This window comes from Ambystoma mexicanum, chromosome 5q (assembly GCF_040938575.1).
Source record: "Ambystoma mexicanum isolate Mex_15411 chromosome 5q, UKY_AmexF1_1, whole genome shotgun sequence".
Lineage (NCBI taxonomy): Eukaryota > Metazoa > Chordata > Amphibia > Caudata > Ambystomatidae > Ambystoma > Ambystoma mexicanum.
Window position 1 is genome coordinate 1095271364 of NC_090933.1, and position 27099 is coordinate 1095298462.

Here is a 27099-nt window from a genome sequence, read left to right on the forward strand (position 1 = left end):
GCCAGGGGTTGCTCACAGTTTATGTGGACAGGTGCTCCTACCATGTTGATAACAACACGGAAAAGGAACTGGTGGCTGCTGGGAATGCCTGGTTGAATGATGGCACATAGCCCCCCGCGGGTACAAGATCAGTCCCAAGAATAGTCAGGTGGTGGAGTTGATGGCGGTTCATCAGGCCATCCTCACTGCCGTGCAACACAGATTCCCCAAACTGGTTATAATCACCAATTCAGATTATGTCCGGAACGGGTTCGTGGAGCACCCGATGAATTGGTAAAATCAGAGGCATGCTGTGTGTAAACAATAAACCACTCAAGCATGGCAAACTAATAACATCCATTGATGATCTGGTCACCTGTAATGAGATAAGCATCCACTGGAAGAAGATCAAGGGTCATTCCAGAATAGAGGAACCAGACAAAACTGGAAATGACCTGTCTGACAGTTGGCCAAAACTGGAGCTATATTCAACACTACAAAACACATAAAGACAGCTTCCTCCCTTTAGGCTATTGAACTGTCTATGGTATCTGCCAGACACATACACAATCCACCCTTTCCAATTTAAGGTAGGCACACAAGATTATTCAAAAAATATATACATATTTTAGAGTCTATCAAATACATAAAACACAATCATAAAAAATTCAACCTACAATTTGTAAAAATCTTAATGTACACACTTTTTCCTCAAAGAAAGGGGGAATATTGCATTGAAAATATACAGCCAATTGTGGGTATATGTGATGGTCGGGTTGAAAAACACAGCGAAATGTGTTGTGATGCATACTCACTGTAATTAAATGGTTTTTTGTGAAACATTAGGTTTTTTACAATATGTAGGTTGATTTTTTTATGATTGTGTTTTATTAATTTGATAGACATTAAAATATGTATATATTTTTTGAATAATCTTGTGTGCCTACCTTAAATTGGAAAGGGTGGATTGTGTATGTGTCTGGCAGATACCATAGACAGTTCTAAAGCCTAAAGGGAGGAAGCCGTATTTATGGGTTTTGTAGTGTTGAATATAGTGTAGTCCTCTCCCATATGGCCCCTAAAAAGAGGACAATACAGCTCTGTTATAGCTGACAAAACTGGAGCTATCCATCAGGATCTACTTGAGATTGAGTCCCTGATGGGGGAAATCCAGGTTGCTGCTGTCACCAGGTCCCATAGACTTGCCCAAAATGAACTCTCAACTGCTCAGTGGAGTAAGGAGACCCGAGATACTGATATGATCATGGCACAAAAAGGGGATCTGATTAATGGGAAATGTTATCAACACTGAGGACCCCGTGAATTTTACTCTGACCGAAATGGATAACATTGGGAAAGAGGATCTCTGGGTGTTGATGAAGTTTCCCAAAATGATCTGAATCCAAGACGGTTTGTTGGTATGGAGATCCATCTCTGGATGTGACCAGTGGGTAGTACCTACCTCATTCCAAAGCCTGATGCTTAGTCATGCCCATAACGCGGCCACAGCCCCTCATTGGGCGTTTCATACTACTTTGGAAATCTTGCGAGAGGTCGCATACTGGCCACACATGGGTCAGGACCTGGACTAATATTTGAAGGGGTGTCTTGTGTGCGCGCAATTTCAGCCAAGTTCACTCACACACTGAGCTCTCCTCCAAAAAAGAGGATGACACTGTCTTGGTCAGATTTACAAGTAGATTTCATCGGGCCTGTGATTCGCTCTTCTAGAGGAAACAAGTACATGTTAACAGTAACATGCTTGTTTACCAAATGGGTGGAATGTCTCCCGGCCCTAAATTGCAAGGCAGAAACAGCAGCTGCCCTGATGATCAACCACATCTTCTCGTGTTTCGGCCTTCCCCCAAGGATTGAGTCAGACCGAAGAAGTCACTTCACCAGCGATGTGATGACAAAGATGTGGGAGATACTTGGGTTAAAGAGAAAACTCCATGTTGCCTATCGCCTAGCCTCTAGTGGGAAAGTTGAGAGGTACATTAAAACAATTGTGAGCATTCTTAAGATGTTTGTGGCAGACCCTGGGCCTACATGGGACATCTGATTACCGCTTGTCCTGATGGCCATCGGGTCTACACCATCTTCTGCAACCAACCAATATGTCTCCATTCGAGCTAATGACTGGACGAAAAATTGTGCTTCCCCAGCATCTGCTCTACAGAACACAAGAGTAGACACTAATTAACGTATCAACGACACACAAATATATTGAGAATCTGAGAAAACACCTTCAGCATGCTTTTGCGTATGCTTAGCAGAATCTGGAAAAATCGGCAGAGGGTATGAAAACCCACTATGATTTAAAGACCACTAAAACAGGATATCGAGAAGGAGACAGGGTCTACTTGTACAATTTTCAAAGGAACCAGACCAAGGAGCAGAAATTCCTCCCTTCCTGGTGCTGCCCCTTTAAAATTGTAGACAAAATATCACCTGTCGCCTATGAGATCCACATCCCCAAAGTAGAACAGACAGAAGAAAAATGGGTCCACATTAATCAGTTGAAAAGCTGTCATCCCAGACACGCTTTGCGACTGATTGATGAACCAGATGAAAATTGAGCAGAGGAACCATCTGAAGAATGAAAAGGGATGAGGAAAAATCAGACGGATGTATGCAGATACACACATATATATATATATATATATATATATATATATATATATATATATATATATATATATATATATAACAGGGAGTAATTCTCTTGGTGTTTTTGTAAAAATTGAGAAAAAAGAAAAGTGTGCATAAAAAAAGTCATAAAAATTGTAAGTGTTGTTGTTGTGACTTCTTTGTAAATATTCTGGGGAAAATGTTTTTTTAAAGTACTGAAACTTGTTTTTTTAATCTTCTATTAGAGAACTAAGATCCTTAAATTCTAGCCTGGAGAGGACCCCGGGGACCTGGAAGGGAAGGAAGAAAGGGGGATTCCGTGCCACACTCTCCAACCCAAGGAAGGAAGGGGATACTAGAGTGACCACTCCCAAAAGAAGGAAGGAAAGGGGGTGCCATCCCATACCCCAAACCCAGAGATGTAGAGGATACTGGAGTGCCCACTCGATGATGAAGGAAAATTATGCCAAAGGAAACCCCACTCTGCCCTACTCGTCCCCAACAAAAGGCAGGGGCTCAGGGATTTCAAAGAAAGCAAGTGTGGCTAATGTTTGAGGGGTGTGAGCTCCTTCCTGCACCTACTACAAATAACAAACTGACAACTTCAAAGGGGGACATACAAATCTTTGATCACTGGCTAAGCTTTGACTACTGTATAAGACTAGAGAACACCTGAAGTCTAACATCATACATCATACGGAATTGGCTATTGGCTTACCTAATTCCCTATGACCAGCTAAAACCACATAGCTAATTCATATGTCAGGGGGTAGTAGAATTATGAAGTTTTGAGACATAACTGTTTTTTGCCAGAAAGTGGCCAAGAGAACAAAGAAGGGTAATAAATGCTCTCTTCCTTTGAACCAATCATGCCAGGGGGTGGAGAGAGGAATGGTAAACTGTCCTACGAGTGGTAGGGGTAATTACACAGTACTCCCCATAGATTGTAAAGTGAGTGATGTCATTTGGGCTAAGTAAGGGGGACTGTACTAAGGCATAGGACACACAGAATCCGGGGAGACAGGAGAGGGATGATGGAGAGAAGGCGGCTGAACCAAAACAAGGCAGAGTGCAATGACCATACCACTTGCCTAGCTGTCCATAGTGTATTGCGATCCAGCTGGCTTTCCAGAATCCCAAACCAAGGCTGCGTGCAGTGACCAGACCTCTTGCCTAGCTGTCCAGAGTATCCTGAGATCCAGCTGGCTTTCCAGAATCCCAAACCAAGGCTTACTTTGTAATTAAACAAATACCCCAGACCTAAATTGCATAAGCCCTTCCCTTTTGTAGCATTAAACCCCATTGAAAACCCTTAATTGCCAGTGTAATTCAGTCACCTCGCATAGAAGAATCTGTGTTTAGCCTGTGTATGTTTGCATATATTTGCTTTGATAAACTTCTCAGTGTCTGTGTAAATCCTTAGCCTATTTTAAGTCAATCAATTAATTCCCTAATTGAAATTCACGGTGCAAGTTGGTTGAAATTCGAAATTAACCACCTTGTCCCTGGTGTCTTTCTTTAATTATTATAGTCATTAAAGTGTTTCCTAAAAAGAATTAGTCTCCTTGTAACTGAAAACCGAGCTTGTCCATGTATTGTGTGCATCACCCCACTAATTCCTATTTGCATCTGTCCTAGTAAAAACCCAAGCCGTAGTGCCATTGAGAGCAATCCCTTTTTGCCTACAAGTCTATCTGTTAGGTGTCTCGGTCCTTGTCAGTGAAAGCCGATTTTCCTATTCTGAGCTAAACCCCTTCCTTGCGCTGCCTGTCATTGTAAATCCTGTAAAACGAATTTCCATTTGCCATTATATCTTTTCTTTGGAATTGACTTCCTTCCAAAAACCGATTTTTCCATTTCATTCTTACTTTGCCCTGGTGTGCTGATTAGTATTATTTTAGCTTCCCTATCTCCTCAAGTGTAAGCAATATGAATTCCCTCTCATCCTGTTCCCTAGCAATTGTGAGTAATAAGCAAAATCCCAGTCTGCCATTTTGCACCAAAAACAGGTTTTCACTTACTTTGCTGGCTTCCCATTTTGGGGTGATGGGCTTTACCCCAAAACTGATTTTCTCTCTCGATTCCTACTACCTGCCACTGCCTTGAATTCAAAGGAATCAAGTTAGCTGATGTTTGGGGGTGAGTGTTGCAGGGGGGAATGCCAAACCTTTGGTGTTATCGTTTTATCAAATTGTTCTTTTTTGCTGTTGCCATTAGAGACTGTGTGAATTGTAATAGGATATCTTAACCTAATTGTTTTGTAGAGATTCATGCATTTTGTGTTGCCACAACATTGGTGGCTGTGAAATTGTTTGATTTTCCTTTTTCATTAAATAATAAATTAATAAATATTTTCTTGGTACAAACCAGCCTGATTCCTGGTCCATTGTGACATGGGTTGTTTGTGGAGGTTGTGTAAAACACAGGTTGGAGGCCTATTAAAAAAAAACCCAGTGGTTGATTAAAAAATAAAAAGCGCTTTATTTTACGCCACATTCATTGTCAAGGAAGGAGTACCTGGTTGGAGTGTGCCGTGCAATAAAACCGTGACACACCCTCGGCCCAAACTGTAGGTTGTCCACATGAGCAAAATCCCACCAAATCTGCTCTTGCAAAAGACTTGGGGTTACCAATGGTTTAGCCTTTTCCCTTTGTGCGCAGGTAGGTGCACCCACACATGTGAGGTACTGTTTTTGTCCGGACACCTGTGGGAACGCGGAAAGGTAGGACATGTGTTGTTGGTGGCGTCTTTCGGTGGGTAGGCATAGGGAAATGTCTGAAATTTTAGTTTTTTTCTGCCAAATATTTGACTTTGCCGGGGATTGTGGGTAATACATTCTCAGGCGATTCGCGCAAGTCAGACCTATGTGGATTCCCACTGGTGTCTTCTTTTCCGAAATGCATGGGGTTCCCTGTTTTCCTTGGTGGCTGTGATACCTTAGGGCTAAATCTGTAGGTTGTCCACAAGAGCAAAATTCCTCAAAATCTGCTCTTCCGAAAGACTTGGGATTACCAGTGGTTTAGCCTTTTCCCTTTGCTCCCAGGTAGGTGCAACCACACATGTGAGGTACCATTTTCATCGAGACACCTATGGGAACGCGGGAAGGTAGGACATTTGTTGTGTTTGCGTGGTTTTCATAATGTTTTCGAATATTTGCTGCTGAACATTGTCACACAACCCTTTCATTTCTCAAATGTGACCTACATTTAGTCGCTGCTTTAGGCACTATACACTTTTGTAACCCGCACAAGTCACCTACCCTTCAAAAAGTCTGCCTGTGCGCTTTCAAAAAATGTATGCATGCCCTTCCTCACCACATTTGTTTTCTTTACTTACACATGCTAATTACGTCTGTTTAGGCCGTAAGCATAAAAATCCTGTGTACCATAGCTCTGTTTTTGGCTTGTGGTATTGCTTGTTTTGTGAAACATTACGAAAAATGTATGGTTTCCTAACTGGAAGAGTGGGGGAATGTATCAGGGCATTGGTTTTCTCAAAATTAACAGAAGCCATTACCTTACCCGGCCTACCATGTCCACACATACCTTTTTTTCTTTCTTTCATTTTCCCGATTTTTCCCCAAACTATGGAATTTTTCGCTACATAGTTGTTGCCTGACCTGTGGAAATCACCCCTTCCTAAACTTGGAATTTTATCTACTTTTCAGAAATGTATGCTTTTCTGTCCTCCCATTCAGCTTTCCTACCCTCCTCTTCCATTCCGTCCACTCATGTCTTATTGGAAAAAAAGGGCAAAATAGCCTACCTCTCACAAAACGGCTGGTAACCATATCAAAATATGTTTTTTTGGTTTCCACTCAACCTGTTCATGGAAGCCTGGAAAATGGCAAATTCAGCAAAGCAAACCATTTGTTCCTAGCTCTTACAAGGAAAAACCCAGAGGCTTCATTGTACATCATTTTATTGGCCTTTTCTGAAATAAAAACAAAATGTTCTGCTTTTTTTGGTTATTTTCTCTCACACCCCCCCTAAAACAAACTAGGATTCCTTGGTGGCGTTACAACCGCCTACATGTGGGGATAAAAGGGGCCAAATTTGGCAGAGATATCTCATGTAACAAAAACGTTACAAGGGATTAAATGTTGGGGGCCATGCTGCTCCAGTCTTTCGCTCTGACACGAGCTCTGATCACCTCACCTCCGGCGGCCAGGGATGTTTCCCTGGGGCCTGCGGTGAAGCCACCTTCATGCTTCTACTGCCGTAGCTGCACCTTTACAGCAGGAGACGCTTCTCTGTGGGAGTGCACAAGGCTGGCAGCGCAGGGGAAGCAGGGTTGTTTCCTCCTCTTCATTTTCCTTTGGTGCACCGGTGGCGGAGCCGGACACTTTCTCTCCCAGGCGGGAACACAACGAAATATTTGGCGGCGGCTGCCGCAGGGTTAGGGGGCTGCAGGCTCACTTCACCTCGGCCGCACAAGCACCCTGTCGGCTGAGGGCCAGAGTGACGTGGCCAGCAGGGTGGTTGGGCGTCCACTCCTACCTTTCATGGCGGTGGATGCCGTTCAACTCTTTAACATTTCTAGGATTAATTCTTGCTTCTGTGTAGGGCCGGGGCAGCAGTGACGGCTGCACCACTTCTGCCATCCCCCATTAGTGCAAACACGGCATAGCAGACAAAAGGGCGGCCGCACAACAGCGCAGGGATTCGTACTTCTCGTCGCCATTGTTGTGAGGGCCAGCCATTGGCATCAAGCCGGCCCCCTTTGGTTGTTATAGGGCACCAGCACCAAAGTGGCCCAGTACCTCAGGGGATTGCCGGGGCACACCCAGTCTCAGATGGGGGCAGAGCAGTCCATGCCCAGCACATGCGGACCCTGGCCACCTTGCTGGCAAGAGGGCCGATGGCAACATGGCTGTGATAGACTCTGTCAGCACGGGTAGAGGGATGGCGGGAATGGCAGGCTGGGCATGGAGCAATAACGGGACACAATACACTTACTCCGGTGTTGGAGCAGAGATTGCCTTTGGAGGCTTTCTCGCTCCCTTTTATTCACTTTGCTTCACGTGATCTGTCCTGACCATGTCAGTCACAGTCACAGATCACGTGGACATCACAATGGCATAGCTCTCAACTCACATGCTTTTGGCGGGTGTCACCCGCCTCGTAAAGGGCTGACTCACCCGCCAAACCTCCTGCACGCCCATTCATTCGAATGTGCCTCTCACCCGCCAAAAACAAAATCAGGTGATTTCACCCACCTTTGCAACGCAAATGGTTGAGAGCTATGCAAAAGCCTGCAGGCCCGTTCTCACTGTGATGTCCACGTGACGTCAATAAAGACGAGCGCGGAGCCCACCGAAAGGCAGTTCCCGCTCTGACACCACTGCCAACAGTGTCAGCGTCCATTTGTCCGCGCAGGGAGGCCTAGCCCCCCTAGCCCGCGCGGGCATCACACTGGCGATGAGGCGGGATCTCGCGGACCCGCCAGGAAGAACGCAGGGAGAAACACGCTCCCCCGGCAGCCCAGACTCGCTGAGACACTTGCGCCGGGCAGTGAAGCCGGGGAGTGTGGAAATAAAAACGCCCACAAGCCTGCCGTTGCTGCCTGCCGTTGCAGGCCATCAAGTAAGTGCGGCGCCCTACCTGTAGCCGCAATCACGAAGGGGAAGGGGCCCAAGGGGGGGGCCCAAGCCGCAAGCACCACACGCCCACGCCACGCTGCTACACAGGAAGAGACCATGCATGGCCCAACCTGGACAAGAAACGAGCAGCAGCATACGCTCGTGAAGGCCACACCACACCCCCCAATGACTCAGCAACATCTCAAAGGGCGTCGCTACACCAAGGAGGGCCGAGCAATACGAGGAGACAGCCAGCCACACTCACATGTGCACAACCATTCATCCAAAAGGCTGATACACAAGGGGTAACACCCCCAACAAGGGTGACAACCTTGGAAGCTACAGTCCAAGCCAGCAGACACCCACAAGAGCGAAGCCCAGAAGAGAGGAAAGAAAACTCACCAGAGACACATCCCACAAACAGCCGGAGGCAAGACGCACCACTGAACCACTGCTGCAATACAGTATACTGACCGCACCCAGCAAGAGCAAGAGGACCCACGGAGTCACAAGCGTCAAAGACGAGTGGCGGCACCCATCCATAAGCGCGGAACCAGGCGAGAGTTACCATGACGGACGACATCACAACGCCGCAAAGACTGAGCAGGAACCCAGACACCAGCACGTGGCTGGACACCACACAGGGCACGTTCATGCAACCCTTTCAGCCCTTTGGCGCCCGCACTGGCCTCCGGTGGGAGCTGTGGCTACAACAGTTTAAGCTCTCCCTACACACCCACAAGATCGAAGATGACAAGATGAAGAGAGCATTCCTCATGCTCAATTTAGGCACCATGGCCCTCCGCATCTTCAACACCTTGCCAAACCGAGGGACAGACGATGACTATGTGACCGCCAAGGAGGTCCTCATGAGAAAATTCAAGCCAAAAGCCAGCCACGATTTTGAGAGATTCAAAATGAGTCAGGCCAGACAACGACCACAGGAGAGCATAGATGACTTCCACAGTCAGCTGAGAGAAATGGCTCTGTCGTGTGACTTCCCAGACGAAGAGTTTGCAGTAAGGCAACAAGTCATTCACGGGTTGTCCTCAGAGAAGCTAAGGCGCGCTGTCCTCGCCGAAGAAGACGTCCCGCTTGACACCATCCTGGCCATGGGACGCTTATGAGAACGGACCGATGAACACACAGTGGAAATGGATGAGATCATAAGTCGCCTGCCTTTAGATACAGACCTGTCGAAAGATAACACCCCAACAGTCAATGCCCTGCGGCAACACAAGCCACGAGAAGGACCACCCAGCACGAGACCGAAGGACTGCATGTGGTGCGGGGGATGACATGGCCGGGGAGAACCATGCCCGGCGTATGGCACCACGTGCCACAAGTGTGGGAAGGTAAATCATTCTGCAGCGGTGTGCTTTAGCTCCAGACGGCCCAGGGACGCTAATCGCAAAGAAACCACCGTGCGACACTGGGGCAATGAAGGAAACCGAGGCCCTGCCCAGCACCCGGAGAGACAACAGCACTGCCAAAGAAGACCGAAAGAGAGGGCCTGATACAGCAGGAGCGGGCGCGCCTGGGCCATTGGTGGCGAGGAAACAGACAGCGCGAGCAGCAGCGAAGAGAGTCAGTCCAGCAGAGAAATGTCTCCAAACTACACCAAACGGTCCCTTCACCGGAGAGGAGAAAAGGTGCACATGATCTCAGCTGTGAAGCCAGGGGGAAACAACGAATGCAACAAAGCCAAGTCTCGATGCACAGTACTCGTTGGAGACGTCCCGGTCACCATGATGATAGACACCGCGGCAACTGTGAACGTCATGCCAGTGTCCAGGTTCAACAAATTTGAGCCCCGGCCGACACTTCGGCAGCGTTCAGTTCTGCTCTACGCTTACGGGTGCAAGAAGCCCCTCCCGGTGGTGGGATACTTCAAAACAACACTCTCACATCGTGGCATCAGCTGCAAGACCCGGATCTACGTTGTGGATGCCGGCATCGAAACTCGGCTCAGCTGCACTACGGCCGAGCGCCTCGAGGTCATACACTTCAACCTGGCAGTCCAGCCGGGGAACATCAAGCGGCTCCTTAGAAAGCATAAGAAAATCTTCACTGGCATTGGATGCCTCAAATGCCGGTCGGTGAAGCTCCACATCGACCCGACGGTTGAACCCAGAGCAGTGAGAAACAGGAGGGGTCCCCTTCCACATGAGGGCAGCTGTGGAGGCAGAACTCAAGAAACTAGAGGACCTGAAGATCATCGAAAAGACATCAGGAGCCACACCGTGGGTCTCCTCCATGGTGGTCACGGCAAAGCCCAAACAGCCCAATGCTGTATGCATCTGCATTGATATGCGTCTTCCCAATGCAGCTATTGGGCGGGAGAGGCATATCACACCGACGATTGATGAGCTGATTGTAGACCTCACCGGTGCAACAGTGTTTAGCAAGCTCGACCTCGGGTCTGGTTACCACCAGACCCGCCTAGCCAAGGAATCCTGCTACATTACCACATTATCATCTCACCTGGGGCTCCGGAGGTGCCGTCGCCTCAACTTTGGAATCTCCTCAGCAGCAGACGTTTTCCAAAATGAAATCCGCCGAGTGCTCCAGGACCTGCGAGGGGTCACAAATATCAGCGACGACATCCTGGTGTATGGAAGAACAGAGGAAGAACACCTGGCCCGGCTGGCGGCGACACTACAACGCCTGGAAGAATCAGGACTTACGCTCCATGAGGAAAAATGCGAATTCGCCAAGAAGTCGATTCGTTTTTTCGGCTATGTGTTTAATGAACAAAGCGTCTCCCCAGACCCCAGTAAAGTTAGTGACGGCAAAAATGCTAATACACCCACAACCGCCTCTGTCGTGAGAAGCGTCTTAGGCATGGCGACCTACTGTGGCCGGTTCATCCCCAATCTCGCCACGACTGCCGCTCCACTGCGGGAGCTCACGAAAGCCAAGGCCACGTGGCAGTGGGGTATCCGGGAGGACCAGGCATTCCAGAAGATTAAAGTCTCACTTTCCGGTGACTCCACCATGGCATTTTTTGACATTAACCGCTCCACGGAACTGCTTGTGGACGCCAGCCCTGTGGGGCTAGGAGCGGTGCTGACACAGAAAGACAAAAATGGAACAGTGTACACTATTGCATTCGCAAGCAGAGCGCTCACGTCAGCTGAGAGAAATTATGCGCACATCGAGAGGGAAGCATTGGCCATCGTCTGGGGGTGTAGGCACTTTCATGTGTATATTCTTGGACACCCAATAAAAGTACTCACAGACCACAAACCCCTCATCCCCATTTTTAGTGGCTCAGCACTACACCCACCGGCAAGGATTGAAAGATGGCTACTGCAAGTACAACAGTTCGACCTACATGTGCACTATCGTGCAGGAACCGACAACCCCGCAGACTACTTGTCACGCCACCCATGACGTCGGAGCGAGAGGCAGCAAAGATCGCGGAAGAACATGTTTGCCACATCGTCGAGTTTGCCAGACCGAGGACAATGACGCTGGAGGAAATCCAGTCGGAGACAGAGAGCGACACATGCCTACAACTTGCAAAGACGGCCATCCTGACAGGAGAATGGAGAACCTTTCTGTCGGCTGTCTCCGGGAGAACACAGTCAGCCCAAGAACTGTTACACGTGCTATTCGGGGTTTGTCACGAGTTGTCCATTTCAGAAGAGGGACTGATACTGAAAGGACACAGGATGGTACTTCCTGTATCTTTGCACGAAAGAGCAATCCAGTTGGCGCTCGAAGGACACCAGGGGGTCGTAAAAACTGTAGTATACCTTAAATCACGTATCTGGCTGCCCCACATGCAGCGTAAAGTACTAGCTCTGGTAGAAGCCTGCAAAGCCTGCCGGTCGTCACGTCGCCCTGGACCACCGGAGCCAATGGAATGCTTGCCGCGGAGCACCCGCAGGTGGGACTCCATCAGCATCGATTTTTGCACAGTCGCCATTGAAACCTACCTGTTGGTAACGATCGATGAGCACACAAGGTATCCCGAAGTGGAACCTGTCCACTCCACAGAGGCGGAAGCGGTCACCACGGCCCTCGAAAAAATGTTTGCGACACATGGCGTTCCATCGGCGATCCGCAGCAACAACGGCCCGCCATTCACCAGCAAGGAGTTCCGGTGCTTCACGGAGGAGATAGGAATATGTCACCACCACATCACGCCCTACTGGCCACAAGCAAACGGAGACGCGGACGATTCATGGCGTCCATCAACAAGACCATTCGAATTACGAAGAACAAAGGCCACAGGTGGCTCCCTGAACTCTACAGGTTCCTACGCACATATAGGCTCACGCCACACTCATCGACACACATCAGCCCAGCAGACCTGATGTTCCAGGTCCCCATTCAAGGGGGTTTGCCCATGTACCACTCATGGAAGCCGACCCCGGCTAACTGCGAAAACATAGAGACAAGACGGTGGCTACACAATGCCAGAGAGGACCTGTCCAGGGGAGCAGTGGCCAATGACATTCAAGTCGGCGACACAATACTGGTAAGGACCCGGAACCGGAAAGGAAAGATGTCAATGCCCTACCGTGGATAGTGTCCCGGCGAGAGCATGGCCTAGTATCAGCCATGCAGGGGCATGAGTCAGTCTCGAGGAACGCCTCACATTTCCAGAAAGTCCCGCCGATGATGTGGGAAGAAGGACAAGGAAGGAACAGCCCCAGAAGAGACCAACCCACACAAACAGAAAAACCCCAAGAAAGTCAGAGAGAAGAACAGAGCCCAGAGTCTCCACCCTCTCCGGCAGGAAAAGAGAGAAGTCAGGGAACACCTCACACCCATCAACGAGAAAGGAGTGAGCGGTATGCACTCCGCAGGCACCCAGTACCGTCAACGAAGCTAAAAGGCTACGTCCTCAACGGCATATACGTTCGACCTGGGTGAGGGACTAGAGACTAACCTCAACACAGGAGGAGGAAAGCAGAGTCAAGGGTCCGAGCATACAATGAGGCCAGTGACCCTCCTCCCACACGCAAGAGGTGGCGAACAGTGAAGAGACCAGTGAGGACCCATCAATGTGTTTGTGACCATGTCAAAGCAAATGTTATTTTTCTTTCATGTTTAAACAGTAATCTAAAAGTTGGTGAGGGATGTGATGTCCACGTGACCACGGTCACGTGGACACGTCAATAAAGACGAGCGCGGAGCCCGCCGAAAGGCAGTTCCCGCTCTGACACCACTGCCAACAGTGTCAGCGTCCATTTGTCCGCGCAGCGCGCGCCACGCAGCGAGGCCTAGCCCCCCGAGCCCGCGCGGGCATCACACTCACATGATGTGGGCTTGCAGGCCTAAATGAGAAAGGGACTCAAATCATTCCATCTTGGAGTCTGCAGCCGGTCTACTGCACGTGCATGCAGGAGCTCCCTTTATTAGCTTGGGAGAGACACATCACATTAAAAGGGCAAAACAGGTGAGAGTGTGACCACACAACTAAGATTGACTATAGTTTATATGTGATTTAGTGAGATTCAGTGAGATTTTTAAGTCGTGTGTTAAAATGTGTTAAAGTTTATTATAAACTAAAAACACACGTTTTATAATAATGTAATGATGTGTTAATTATATAGCGCCTTAATCCAAAGTATATGATATGCGGGAAAGACATGTTAGCGAGAAGATTTCGTTTTAACAGTGTGAAAGGTTGACGGGTATGGTGTGCTGAAAATGAGACCAGACGTTTGTGTCTATCCTAAATGGCTGCCGTGTTTCCCGGCTAAACGAAAGTGTCACAACGTGACTTGCGCGCCTTGTCCTTCCTCTGTGTCCGTGCGTCCTGACGTGCCCACACTGTAGTGGCTGGTGTCTGCTTCGTTGTCTGCTGCTGCTTGCGGCTTACTGCAGCATCCTGGATACATGCTAGATGATGCAGAGTGATTATGTATTGCACAACCTCTGGGCTGGCGTTTGCATACACACACACACGCTGTGAGTCACAGGGGGAGGGCCGAGCCATAACTGTAATCTCATGTGCGTGTGCTTCTGTTGAGAGCCTGTGACACTGGCAGAGCGAGAGGAGTCCGCCTCCCCTGCACACAGACTTCCCCCTCTCTCCCGTCGGTTCCCCGCTCCAGCACTTTCACTGCATTCCTCGCGCACTTTCCCCACAGGCGCACACAGCTGCTGGACTCTCGAGCATTTTGGCACAAGCAAGGACATGCTTTGTGCATCAACAGAAGAAATGCATAAACCCTGGAACTGACAGCTCAAGGGGAAAATACAAATACGATAAACATCTGGGAACGCCGTATAAATGCAATATCGTCTTGTGTGCATTTGCAATGCAGCATCTGTCTGGAGCAATTTAAACTTAAGCATTCCATCTGGAGACGTTTTATTTGTGCACCTATTTTTTGGACTAAGGCTGCACACTGGATCCTGCCTGCCGCTACAGGGCGTCTGCTACTTTGTGGTGAAGAGGATTCCCCAGGTTCCCCTGAGCCTACAACTCGAAGTGACCTCAGCGCTGCCTTGGAAGGAATTCCCACCCTCCCAAATCTGCAAGCCTGTTACGTCAACATCTGCTTTTGGGAAAATGAACTCCTGCTCCTGAGACTGGCTTGCTAGCTCTCCCTGTGAACCGAACGCAAGGATCCGGCTGGCTGTTCTGCAGGAAAGCTCTGCTTCCTCTCGTAGAGGCAACTCCCGACCTGCAGAGTTAAAGACCCCTAAGGGAAGGACTCTCTCCTACTGAGCCGGACAATAGCTCTGCTTTGAGGAAAAGGTCTTCTCTGCCTTAGTGTTGGTGCAGGCACCCCACTCTCCCTTGCCCGCTGTACCCTGGAAAGCGGTGAATGTTTCTGTACATGCTCAGGGACTACATCTGAAGCACCTCACCCCCTTCACTCTGCTCCTTGGACACCGCACCATGTCTGTCACCTTGCAGCAGCAACGGCGCCGGCAGAGGGGGCCCGGGGTTCCGGGGGCCTCCCTCTGTCTGCGTGCCCGCTGCTCCAAGAGGCTGGAGAGCGAAGAACCCGCCGCCAAGTTTCCCCGGCTCGCCGAATCCCCGCCGCCCGACAGCAGCGGATACCTGGGCTCGTCCCCTCCAAGCCCGCCCTGTCCGCTCGGTTCCCCGGCCAACTTGAGCTGGCACCAGGGGCCCACCCGCATCGCCAACTACCTGCTGCTGCAGCCCGAGGGGCAGGAGAGCGTGTGCCGGGCCGTGGAGCTGCACAGTGGCGACGAGCTACAGTGCAAGGTAAGAACCGTGCACCATTCATTGGCATTGATGTACCAATTCATACCCGTGCTAAACAGTGGCAACAGAACTGCTATAATATGCTATGGAAACATGTGCCCTTCTGGAAATTCCATGTGTCCACCTACAGATGGTTTCTACTGGATGCATTTGCTGGCATGTGTTACTTTCGACATATGCTGAGCTGGGCCTGAGGAAATATCAGTAATTCGACGTGTGTATTTTACTGGCTAGTAGTGTCTAGGGGTATTTTTTTTTATTTACTCGGTAGAATTCTTGTTTCGCCAGGGTATAAATAGTACAGTACAAACACATGTATGCTGTAATTGGATCTCGTAGAAACCATTTGTAACCACACAACTGGAATGGGGGCCTCAGCTGCAGAAATACAATGACACCAAATATCTCATTTGATAGTTGTGTGAATAGCAGATGTCAATATTGACCTGCTCATTGGCACTCATTTTATCGTCCTCAGAATGATAAAAGGCTGAGTGGGCCCGCTGATTCAAGAGTTGCCCTCGGGATTTCTGAAAACCTGTATACCGAGCGAAGTGGGGCTCTTCGAGCGCGCGCACTAGAATGTACTAAGAAGTATTTTGGTATAGCGGATTGGGTCATTATGACTTCGGACAGCGTATTGGGCTCCCTTTCAGGCTACTATGTGGATGGCGTTCCTTGCCTGAAAACACATGCCTTGCACAACTCACCACAGCAGAAGAACAGCCCTTGGCAATGCCCATGCATTTGTATGTCTGATTCGCTGTAAAATGCAGGCTCGTGCGGCTACTGCTCTTTAAGAACGGGTGATGGAGTATTTATATGTAAAATATTGTGTTCAGCCTTGTTTATTCAAATGACTGCCCAGTAACCCGGGCACGGGCATCGACAACAAAAGAGAATGCATATCATATGGGCTAACAACCTACCATAAAACACATGCACACGCTACAGGGCGGTCATTTGGTATTTCAGTGCGACATTCAATCAAGCGGCCGGAGCAGGTAAACGGCCCCCGAGAACGAGTTCTGTGACGCTATTTGGACATATGGGAATTCCAAGCCTATTTGCTAAATGGAACTTCCATTGGCCCGTGTAGATAGAACTAGTAATGCCCAGTTCTGCGTTTTCAGTGGACCCTGCAGGGGAGATCAGAAAGCTTTGCTCCCTATGCAATCCGAGCCCTGGAATTCTACAGCTGAAAGCGACCAGTGGGTGACAGGGGATAAGCCCTACAAATATTGCAGGCGCACAATTATGCACTGGGTATGGCATTGGGTGTTTACTCAAGGGACAACCCACTGAAGTACACAGAGATACTGGGGATGCAAGTTTTCTGTAGTTGCTCCTAAAAGGTCGGGGAGTTGGGTCGCTTCTCAGACGAGTAGGAGCTGGAATTCGGCCCCATCAGCAGGGGTTGGACTTGGACGTATCCCGGGAAAGAGTCTTTTTTTTTTTAATCTAGGCATCCACCCTGGCACTTTGGTTTCTGGAATCTCTTGTTTACACACATTGCTAGGCAGCGAGGCAGCAACAGCCAGGGGCTATTTATGGCAGCGGGGGGTCCAGGCAAGTGGCTGTCATGGTGTCATTTTGTACAGGTCTTTATGTCAGAGGCATGTTACGCAATGTCCTTCTCCTGCTCCCCACTGCCTCATATTTTTTAGCGGCTGCAGTTGCACAGCACATGTCCGGGTTTCAGTGACATGGTAGAGTTTTTACCATATAGCGTTTTGGCAAAGTGGGGGCTCCGTAACAGGGTGTCGAATTGGCAGTAGGGAAGTTAGACTGGGGTCACATACCTCTCCAACTGTGGGAGCACGTGCTACCAAATTCAGTAAGCGTGCATGGATTCCATCTACATGTCTTTATATTTTTGCAAAAATAAGGCCAGCAAGTGGCTACCGATGTAAACGTTGGGCCCCACGTTGACGGCAGCGTGAAAGTGCCTTTCATGTTCTTGGAAATCACCGTACTTCGCGTTTCTCAAATTCTCCTTTTTTGGTGACTGAGATTCAAGCTAAGTAGAAGGCGTGTGTGCTCCACCGTCATCGCAACACACGATCAAACCTTTTTCGAGGAAGGTAATTAGAGTTACCGATATTGTACTTACCAGTAACAGGAAAGCATGGTGCGCATCACACCCAGGGAGAAGCAGAGGCTACGCCGCTTTAGCCCCACTGGAAGGGGCAGCTGGGGGAAACTGCCTTAAAATAGGCGTCCCTTCACATTCTCCATCCACTATGCATTTAGAGGGAGCACAACCCTGGATGCAATAGCCCTCAGCTCATCACACACATTCCAATCACAGGCACTTGAGTGACAGTGCAGTAACTTTTCAGAAAATGTTGGCGGTGGGGGGACATGACATCTGAAGAAAATGTGTCCCAGCCAAATGAATGGGGACAAAATGGTGTGCCATGAAAGTTGGGGGGGGGGGCAAACACCCCTGTGTCCCCCTAAAATTACGCCCATGAGTGGCCATCTGAGTGTGTAGCAAGTGGTGATTTTTTGCTGACATGGAAAGTGGCCCACAATTAAATGATGAAAATAAATAATATTACAAATAATAATACAACAAAATACAGTACGATGTTTCTTAGAATGTATGTAATTTCTTTTGTTGAATCCCCGGAAGTCGTATATTGCGGTGGCCTGCGACCTTGTATTGCGGGTAGCTCAGCACATTTATAGGAGCCCATCAAGCACCTTCTTGACAAAGCATCAGCAAAGGTACCGTGATCAGTTATCGTTCAAAATGAATACCAGTGTATACGTCACCACAGTAAATGGGGTCAGAATGTGGCAGATATGAATTCTAAGCCGCCATGCAGAAGGAATTCTAGTAAATCCGTAGGGCTTCGACGAAATAGGCTTTTTTTAAAATGCTCACTGCGCATGTTTTTAGTAACCGTGGCAGGCAGCTATGTCGCAATTTCAGGTTTATCACAAACAGCTTCACCTTTCCTCTGGCGGGTGGGCCTGCGCCGGCTCACAGGCCGGTGCTCTAAACTTGCCTCACCCTTGTTGGAAAGACGTCCGAGTCACGTGACTCGTTGCGCAACGTGCATTCGTAAGGGAAGTGACCTGCCCTGGGAGTCCTTGGGATTCAGCCGCGTTCCAATGAGGCCTGTGCGCAGGCAATCGACGTTGCGAACCAAAGGCTGTTTCCCAACCCAAAGAAACCTGAATAGCGAATGGGCAAAGCTTCTTGCGCAATTTGAATTTCACAATTTCAAATACAACCGACAAAGTCACACGTTAGGAAGAATGCAAACCTTGTATGGGTATTTGGCTCAACAGGTCAATTGTTTATCCAGCCACCTTAGTGAGGTATGTGCTGGGTACTGATATCCCTAGTCTGTAGGACACCGGTGCGGACCAGCCTGGGCTGACTTCCTCATACATACCAACATTTTCCATTCCATTCGGTAGACACTAATCCAGTCCTGGTTTTAACTTTGCATTCTAGAACTTGCACTCCTGGGTTTATAATGGGGGGAATCCAGGACTAAAATTCCCACAATGCAAAGTTAAAATCAGGCTTGGAGTAGTGTTCCATGAATGGAATGGATCATGTTGGCATCAAGTCTTCATCTTTCAGCATTTGCAAATCGATACATTGAGCACCAGTGCCTTGTGTCATAGTAATTAACACCTATTCTTTGCAGGTCAAAAAAACAGCAGAAGTTGTAGTAGAAAGCATTCTGTATCCAAAACAATTGTATTATATCAATTACCTTTTATGCATTCTAATTTTTGTTTATGACAATGTATTCAAGTGTATTATTAAAGGTTGAATTAATTTTTAACCAATAAAGCACAAAAAACTAAAATATGGATTATTGTTGCTACTATTTACTATGCATTTCTTCTGTTTCTTGCCTTTTCCTAGGTGTTCCCCATAAAGCACTACCAGGACAAAATAATGCCCTACCTTCAGCTGCCATGGCATCAAAATATCACCGGAATCGTGGAGGTCATTGTGGGTGAAAGCAAGGCCTACGTCTTTTTGGAGAAGGACTTTGGGGACATGCACTCGTACGTGAGGCGCTGTAAACGTCTCGGAGAGCAGGAAGCAGCCCATTTATTCAAGCAGATTGTGGAGGCCGTTGCCCATTGCCACCAGTCAGCTGTTGTGCTCGGAGACCTAAAGCTAAGGAAATTTGTCTTTTCCGACGAAGAAAGGTAAGCTGACCCAATTGCCCACTGCCTACTGATTACCTTAAATAATCACAGCATTAAATATCAACAATAGTATGTCTGTAGACAGCGGTTATAGGACTGGTTGACATGCATTTTAGAGATAAGATACCAGCTTGGGGTTCTGGTGATTGATATCTGCAAACCCTGTGGCCTTTGGCCTTGTGGATAATCATCATGGGACCAAAACGGTCTGTGGTTTGGTCTGCCACTTTTTGTCGATCTGAATTTGTCATAGGGGTATAGCTCACACTCCCCCTCTCTACCCCACCACCACACCCCTATCCCTTTGCCCACCATCACAACTCCCTACTCGCCTTCCCCCACATACAGTATGTATATGTATTTGGTTGAATCGACCAAAAGTGGCCGACCAAACTGCAGACAATCAAAAGAAAGCCTGTGTAACAGCGGGATACCGGCCAAGACCGCTCAATGTCATAAATATAGGGCGTAATTGTGGTTTTCCCATTATTTATTGTTTAAACATATATCGCATGGATTCTATGTTTCAAGACTTTCTTTTATGTCTACAAATGATTTCCAAACTCTTAAATGTCATGGTGAAGACATCCTCTCCCTTAATTATGGATTTCAACTATTTGACGCAACAAGCAACATTTACAAATCGTTCAAAGAGTTTTTATCATTTTTTTATTGCATTGTCACATTGGCTATGGGAAGGTCTGAGTGTTGCTTGGGCTTCCACCATAGAAACTACTTTGATAAAAGTATGTTCTTGTTAGTGTAAACCCATCCAAAAACGCAGCTTGGCAAGATGGCTGCAGGCATGCTTCTCATCTATAAAAAGTCTGAGAAAGCATTCTTGAAAAACTGCCTGAGGCCACCCTAAGGGTGGCTAAATATTTAATTTTCCAGTAAACTTTCCTCGCTGCGATTATTTGTTTACAGTAGCACGTGCCGCATGCGGCTTCGTGTCTAGTCGCGCAACAGATAAGATTCAGGAAAGCTTTCCAAATTGTGGTAGAGCGATCACTCTCTAAGTCAAACACTCTTTTGGGGACACTACACACGTATAGTTAATATGATAAAGTCAAACAAATAAGTTATACTTTAATAATTTAATAGTGGGCACGTTGTGGGCGTCAGCCTGCACAATGAGTCAATCTTCGGTGGCATATGACATTTAATGCAGCAGTCTTAGCTATGTAATTGAATAGGAAACTAAGGCTGTGCTCTCCGATCAACTGACTAGTAATCACCCAGTCCAGTTTTAAGGCTAGCCCCGATGAATGTGCATGGGAATAGCAAGCACACAGTGAATTTTAATAGAGATTATTGGTGCATTTGTTGGTCATTCTTAAACAAAGACTGGATTCTACTATTCAGTGTATCGCCCCGCCTTATAAGGGACGTGCACTCCATTTAAGAGTTTTAAGAATAGATTTTCGTAATCGGCTAAAAAGTGAAGTAGTGCGCCCAGCAATAATATCACTAGTCAAGTCTCATCAAGTAGCATCAGCAGTACTGCGTCCAGTCCTGGAGGCCATAGCTCTGTGATGTTAGAACGACACTGTGAAGACCATCTAGAGGTGGGCTAGGTACAAACTAGAAATCCTTTAAAGAAAGTCTGCAGAAAATAAACAAACATGTACCTGACAAAGGAGGGATATGTGGGAACAAATGGAGGCATTCACATTCCATAAGACAGTAAGAAAAGTCTTAAGTGCAAATCGTGTTTTGTTTTTGCAGAAGGCTGCTCCTTAAACTCAAGGTCACCCTAGGCAGTACAGGGGATAGATGGGTAGCAGGGTCCAGCACTATTGGCAAAGAATACCTTACTGAAATGATATGGCATTTATAATGCGCCTATACACAAGTGTTTCAAGCGTGACGAGGCAAGGGAGGGGGAACAGAGGGAAGACAGAGACAACAATCTTACCAGGCCAGGTGACATTGAGATTGCACAAGTGCAGGGGACGGGCAAGGGGAAAAGGTGGGGGGGGTTAGGGGGCAGTGCAATACATGGGATTGACAGTAAAATAAATAGAATAAATAAAAGAATAAGTAAAAAGTGTGGCAGGTGGCAAGTGCAAGGGTAAGTGCAGACATCAGATGTCAAGTGCTAGTGGGTGACTGTAGGGATACAGAAAAATAGTCCCCAAGGGCGGGGGTAGCCCCGGAGGCAGTGCCGGTGTGGAACTGGCAGGGAGGGGACCTGGGCTCGAGATCAGAGAGTAGCCAGGTGACCAGTGCAGTTTCATTTTCAGCCAGGAGTTCAGCAGGGGAGAGGAGGAGAGAAAGCCGAAGCAAAGAGTAAGGTTTTGAGGTGCTTCCTTTCCAAAGATCATTGGTGTTATCGACCCACCACATAGTAATATTTAATCAGGTTTTCAATGTATTCCTAATTCACATATATGTATATCAGGAAAAGGTACATATACCAATTTGAGTGTAGATTATTTGCATGTTTTTTGGGTCTTTCTGAGGAAAAAACACTGGATTTTACTCATTGGTGGCTCGATGAACCCTGCCCTCTCTGAAAGAATAAATGAATGCAAAATGTAGTGACACAGCTGAGGTGGTGGGGGCAGCCATGGGGCATTTATTTTAAAACACATGTGACTGGCACAGCATGTGACTAAGCTAAGCAGGGGACCGACCACGAACAGTCTCCCTGTCAAGTGCATTTCTGGAATTGTGAAGACTGGATGGGTGTGGCATTCCTGATCTGCGTCACCTGCTCTGTGCATGTTAAACTTGATCTGTTGCAAGGACCTTTGTTTTCACTGCACACTCTCATCATGGCTTGTCAGTTTCTTGGAAAGTGACTCACGCTGTCTATGGACACACCTGTAGTACAGAGAATTATTCCACTTTTGACCAGCATAACGAGCTGGCGCTAGAATGCTTTGCAAATACCCTTTCGTATAATTTACCCTGGCCAGAAGTCATCCATCTGCCAAGAGGCCCCATGCGACGTGTGCAATTTTCTACCAGTCCTGGATTTGTAGCCAACAACACTATCGGCTCGGACCCGGCAACCTATACTTATAAATGAGTAAAAGAAAAAAAAAGGCACGGCGTCCTTTGTACCCCATGCAGTAAACATCCCATGCAATCTTAAAATACCACACGTTTTTACCATTAGTACTGTGATGCCCATATAGTTGGGCTGAAGTGTGAATGTGGGTAAAGCAATACCAGTTTGGAGAGCAAACCCACAGCATCTTGGTGGCAAGGTTGAGATTGCGGAGTCAGACATGTGTTCATTCGATCCTTGTATCATACGTGGAGAAGGTCTCTTCCACTGCACCAAGTGCAGCAGTCTGTAACATTTCCTTTCAAGCCCACGACGCTATAAAAAGATTGCACAGTTGTTGAAATGTCCGATTGCAGCCGCATGAACTAATATGAAATGGCCATTGCACAAGCAGCCGGGTTAAGATCGCTCTTGACCTTTTGCCTTTATACCAAGCACAGGTGCAGCAGGCCTTTAAGTGCTGCAGTCGCGCAGTTTGAGTCATATTTTCCGTTTACAGGGAGCACTTTGCATTGCAGAAGGTCACCCTGTGAGACGGGAGCCGGTATATTTAACTCACTAGTCACCGTAAAGTAGAGCTGCAGAACTTGCTCTCAAATGCTCACACTTACTCATAGGCTGAAAAGAGAATAACTGCCAAAAGCAATGTTAGGTAAAGTCATGGAGAAGTGTCATATTAAGCATCGTCACAAATGCAAATGGATGCACAAAATAAAAATACTGCATGTTGTACATTTTGCTTATTACATTTGATCTAAGTAACAAGGTCCGAGTTTGCCAAGTGAGCAGTGTGTTACCGTTATACTTTTGTGTACCTCTTGAATGGTTTGCAGGAGCGCAGTTCTGTATCTTTGTTTTTGTGTCCATTGAGTTTGTTGCTGTGCTTACTTGAAAACATGCGTGGCCTGATGCTCTACAACTTACGCATGTCAAACCCTAATGCACTCTCTTTTTCTTTGTGGTCTTTTGCAGGACACAGCTTCGACTAGAAAGTTTGGAAGACACTCACATCATAAAAGGGGGAGATGACGCCCTCTCTGATAAGCACGGATGTCCGGCATATGTTAGCCCCGAAATCTTGAACACAACCGGGACCTACTCTGGAAAATCTGCCGACGTATGGAGCTTGGGGGTAATGCTGTACACTCTTCTGGTGGGACGGTACCCCTTCCATGATTCCGACCCCAGTGCCTTGTTTTCCAAAATCCGCAGGGGACAGTTCTGCATACCGGATCATGTTTCTCCCAAGGCCCGGTGTCTCATCCGCTCACTGCTGAGGCGTGACCCCTCAGAGAGACTGGCGGCAACAGAGATCTTGCTCCACCCTTGGTTCGCAGCGACGTTGGAGACGGGGTGCGCCGAGCATGATACCGACACCTCCGCCCAGGTTGTCCCGGAACACCACATCGACACGGACGACATTAGCTCCTTCTTCTGCTAGTCTCAGCAACCCTCTTGAAGTTATTTTCGACTGGGTTCAGTTTCATGTTTTGTAAATGGATCACATGTGAACCTTTTTACAGTCTTATGGAGTCATGAAAACAACAACGTTTTGATCCAGCACTTAAACAAAACATTGAATGTATGGCAGCAAAGAGCAGCCCACCCTCTTAGTTGCCCACAGTGTGCTTTGTACAAACATTGACTGAAAGTGGTTTCACTCACGATAGATGAAGATTGTCTAGCTTTTGGGTTTACGTTGTCCTCGCACATCATGACTTACAAAAAAAACCTAACTAGCTGTTGACTGGTGCTAAAGAGATGTTGTGCGCTTCCTCAGACTCATCTGTTCAACAAGGACAAAAAGACAATTCCTAAAATTTTCAAAAAAGCACATTCTCACGCAACCAAATTTAGGAAAGGACTTCATCACCATTACTTTGCTCCTCATTTACGATTTGAAAGTTTTAATTTTCATTTCCATCCTTATCGGCTCTTTGTTACAAATATCATTCAAACTTGTTCTAAGAGTCAGGACCACTTGAGTGAACTATTTATCTCTGGCCATGAGAATTTACAGGCTAATCTATGATAATTTGCTCAACACCATGTTTTAAAGAGCCACAGTGATTCAAGGGGCCATATCATGGATTTCATTTCTGAAGTGATGCCTCTGTTGGTTGAGGAGGGAGGAAGCCTGCAAAAAGTTACTCGCCAGAGTGAAATATTTCTGTAGCTAGACCTGCTAGCGATGAGTGGTTGACAGCTGGTCCCAGGTTCCTGAAGATCACATTCGCCCAGTGCTAGCTTTTTAGCCAACAGGCCGTTGCATGCAAGGGGCGGTTGATTACAAATCCAGGGCTGGATGAAGCAAATCCTCATGACATGGGGCCAATTGGCAACTCTTCGACTTGGTGAGAAGATAAAACCAAAAGGCAAGAAACCTACCTGATGTAAAAAAGCGGCAGTGTTTTGTGACCACCGCTCACTGCAGGGCTTTCGGCACTGCTTTTATACAGGCATCAGTATTTCTATAGCAGTTTGAGGTGAAGAAGGCAGGGGGCGCGTGCAGCTTTTGTGGACTTTGCATTCCTCCATGCACCACTATAAAGTCTTGCACCAAAGCCATGTTGTTTTCATGAAGATTAAGTATGAGAAAGACCTGAGGCACCAGTTAAAGTTCCAAGTTTGTTAAACGGGTACATTTGTTTAAATCTTGAACTCCGTCGTCATGACAATGCAGCTAATTTGAAGGCTACGCCTTGGCGCGCTACTACCTTGCATTGTGGAAATGCCATGCATACCTCACGTACTGTGTACATTGTACATATACCTTTCTGTTTGTTTAAAAAAATATATATATATATTTACTGTATATCTTGTGACAGCTGGCAAAACCGATTCTGTCACCTATAGAACTGTGAGCATTAACAAGGAGGGGGACCTCCTTTGCACTAAGGCCCTCACAGTGGTTTGGGATTTGTATCTGTGATACACTGCAAGCTTGTATATACATACGGTCAGCAAACGACTGCTGGGAAATGCGAATAACACTATGTCAGACATATAAATATGTATAAACGAGGAAACCTAATTGAGGTTCAGATTGTAAATATTTTTTAATAAACATGGATTGTTAAATATTTTATCTGCTGTTCTGTGTTCTTCATGATGAGGTGTTGTGCGGGTGTTTAATTTGAGTGCAAAACCCCTAAAATGGCACACAGCTTCTTTGTGCTGTTTTCTGGTCACTGGATTGTGGTCAACCATGCTAATAACATGTACATCGAGCTAAGCAGTTTATGCATAATGCATTCATTCATTTAGTTATTTGTGTAATGTGTGAATATAACGCCTACATGAATCGGAGCATAACGAACAGGGACATCAATTGAATTGAATTGAATTGATATTTATATCGCGCTCGTACACAAGTGTTTCAGAGCGCGACAAGGCAAGGGAGGGGAACAGGGGATAACAAAACAATGATCTTATTAGGCCCAGTGACATTGAGAACACGCAAGTGAATGGGAAAGGGAAAAGAGGAAAAGTGCATGGACGGGGGAGAAGTGGAAAGTGCGGAGCAGAGGAGACAACAGATAATAAATAAATAAATAAATAAATAAATAAATAATAAAGGCAATAAACAATGGTAGTGCAGCCAGCAAGTGGCAAGTGCTGGGAATAAGGCAGCAGACGGGGTATGTCTGATTAGTGCAGAAAGAAAAGAAAGAGGGGTGGGGTTTGTATGGGTACAGATACTGAACCCAGTACAAGGGGTGGCCCGGAGACAGTGCAGGAGGGTGGCAGGGTGAGCAGTTACCTGGGCCCGGAGGACAGAGGGTGGCCAGGTGCATGGTGCCAAAAGAGAAACAGATCAGCAGGGGAAAAGAGGGGTGAAGGCAAAAGCAAAGAGGAAGGTCGTGAGGTGCTTCCGGAACCGCAGATGGTTCTCCTCAAGTTTCAGAGTGGCAGGGAGACTGTTCCAAAGGGAGGCTCGAGCCGAAGACAGAGATCTAGCCCCAGCTCGTTTCTTTGAAAAACAACTGACCCTGAGGGAGTTAGAGGTAGAGGCGCGACAAGCTCGAGAGAGGAGGTATTTATGGAGGGATAGTTGAAGGTATTTTGGACCCAGGCCCCAAAAAGCCTTGTAGACAATGCAGGGGGTTTTGAATTTAATCCTTGCATTCACTGGGAGCCAATGAAGGGATTTCAGAGCTGGAGAGGGCTTGAGGCCAAGGACAAGTCTCGCAGTCCTGTTCTGGATTAGTTGTAAAGGGCTGAGAGTAGAAGCAGGTAGATCTAGAAAGAGGCTGTTACAATAGTCCAACCTAGCGAGAACCAGAGCTTGGGAGACAGTGATCTTCTGGGGGAAGGAGAGGAAAGGCAAAGTACCTCTGAGGAGGTGCAATATGAAGTTTTTAGAGACGTCAGAGATGTGGGCGGAGAAGGAAAGTGTGGCATCAAAGATTACCCCAAGGTTCTTAGCCTCGTAGGTAGGGTAGGAGGAGGGCCAGGGGAGGCCGGCCAGAGAGTGAGGGGATAGGATGGTGAAGGTG

At 47.4% G+C, this 27099-nt stretch overlaps 1 protein-coding gene across 1 annotated transcript; it reads left to right on the plus strand.

Moving 5' to 3' along the window:
• Positions 1–14052: 14052 nt before the first annotated feature.
• TRIB1 (tribbles pseudokinase 1) lies at positions 14053–25686 on the plus strand. The gene is made up of 3 exons (XM_069621622.1): positions 14053–15393; positions 19289–19581; positions 23573–25686. Exons 1-3 carry the CDS (start codon positions 15061–15063, stop codon positions 24039–24041), a joined length of 1095 nt encoding a protein of 364 aa, XP_069477723.1. The 5' UTR covers positions 14053–15060; the 3' UTR covers positions 24042–25686.
• Positions 25687–27099: the final 1413 nt, after the last annotated feature.

What these genes read in the sequence shown, in the direction of transcription:
- TRIB1 (XM_069621622.1), top strand. Translation starts at nt 15,061, where the DNA reads ATGTCTGTCACCTTGCAGCAGCAACGGCGCCGGCAGAGGGGGCCCGGG. An exon ending in GCGACGAGCTACAGTGCAAG is followed by an intron (nt 15,394 to 19,288) that starts GTAAGAACCGTG and finishes GCCTTTTCCTAG; the next exon opens with GTGTTCCCCATAAAGCACTA. An exon ending in GTCTTTTCCGACGAAGAAAG is followed by an intron (nt 19,582 to 23,572) that starts GTAAGCTGACCC and finishes GGTCTTTTGCAG; the next exon opens with GACACAGCTTCGACTAGAAA.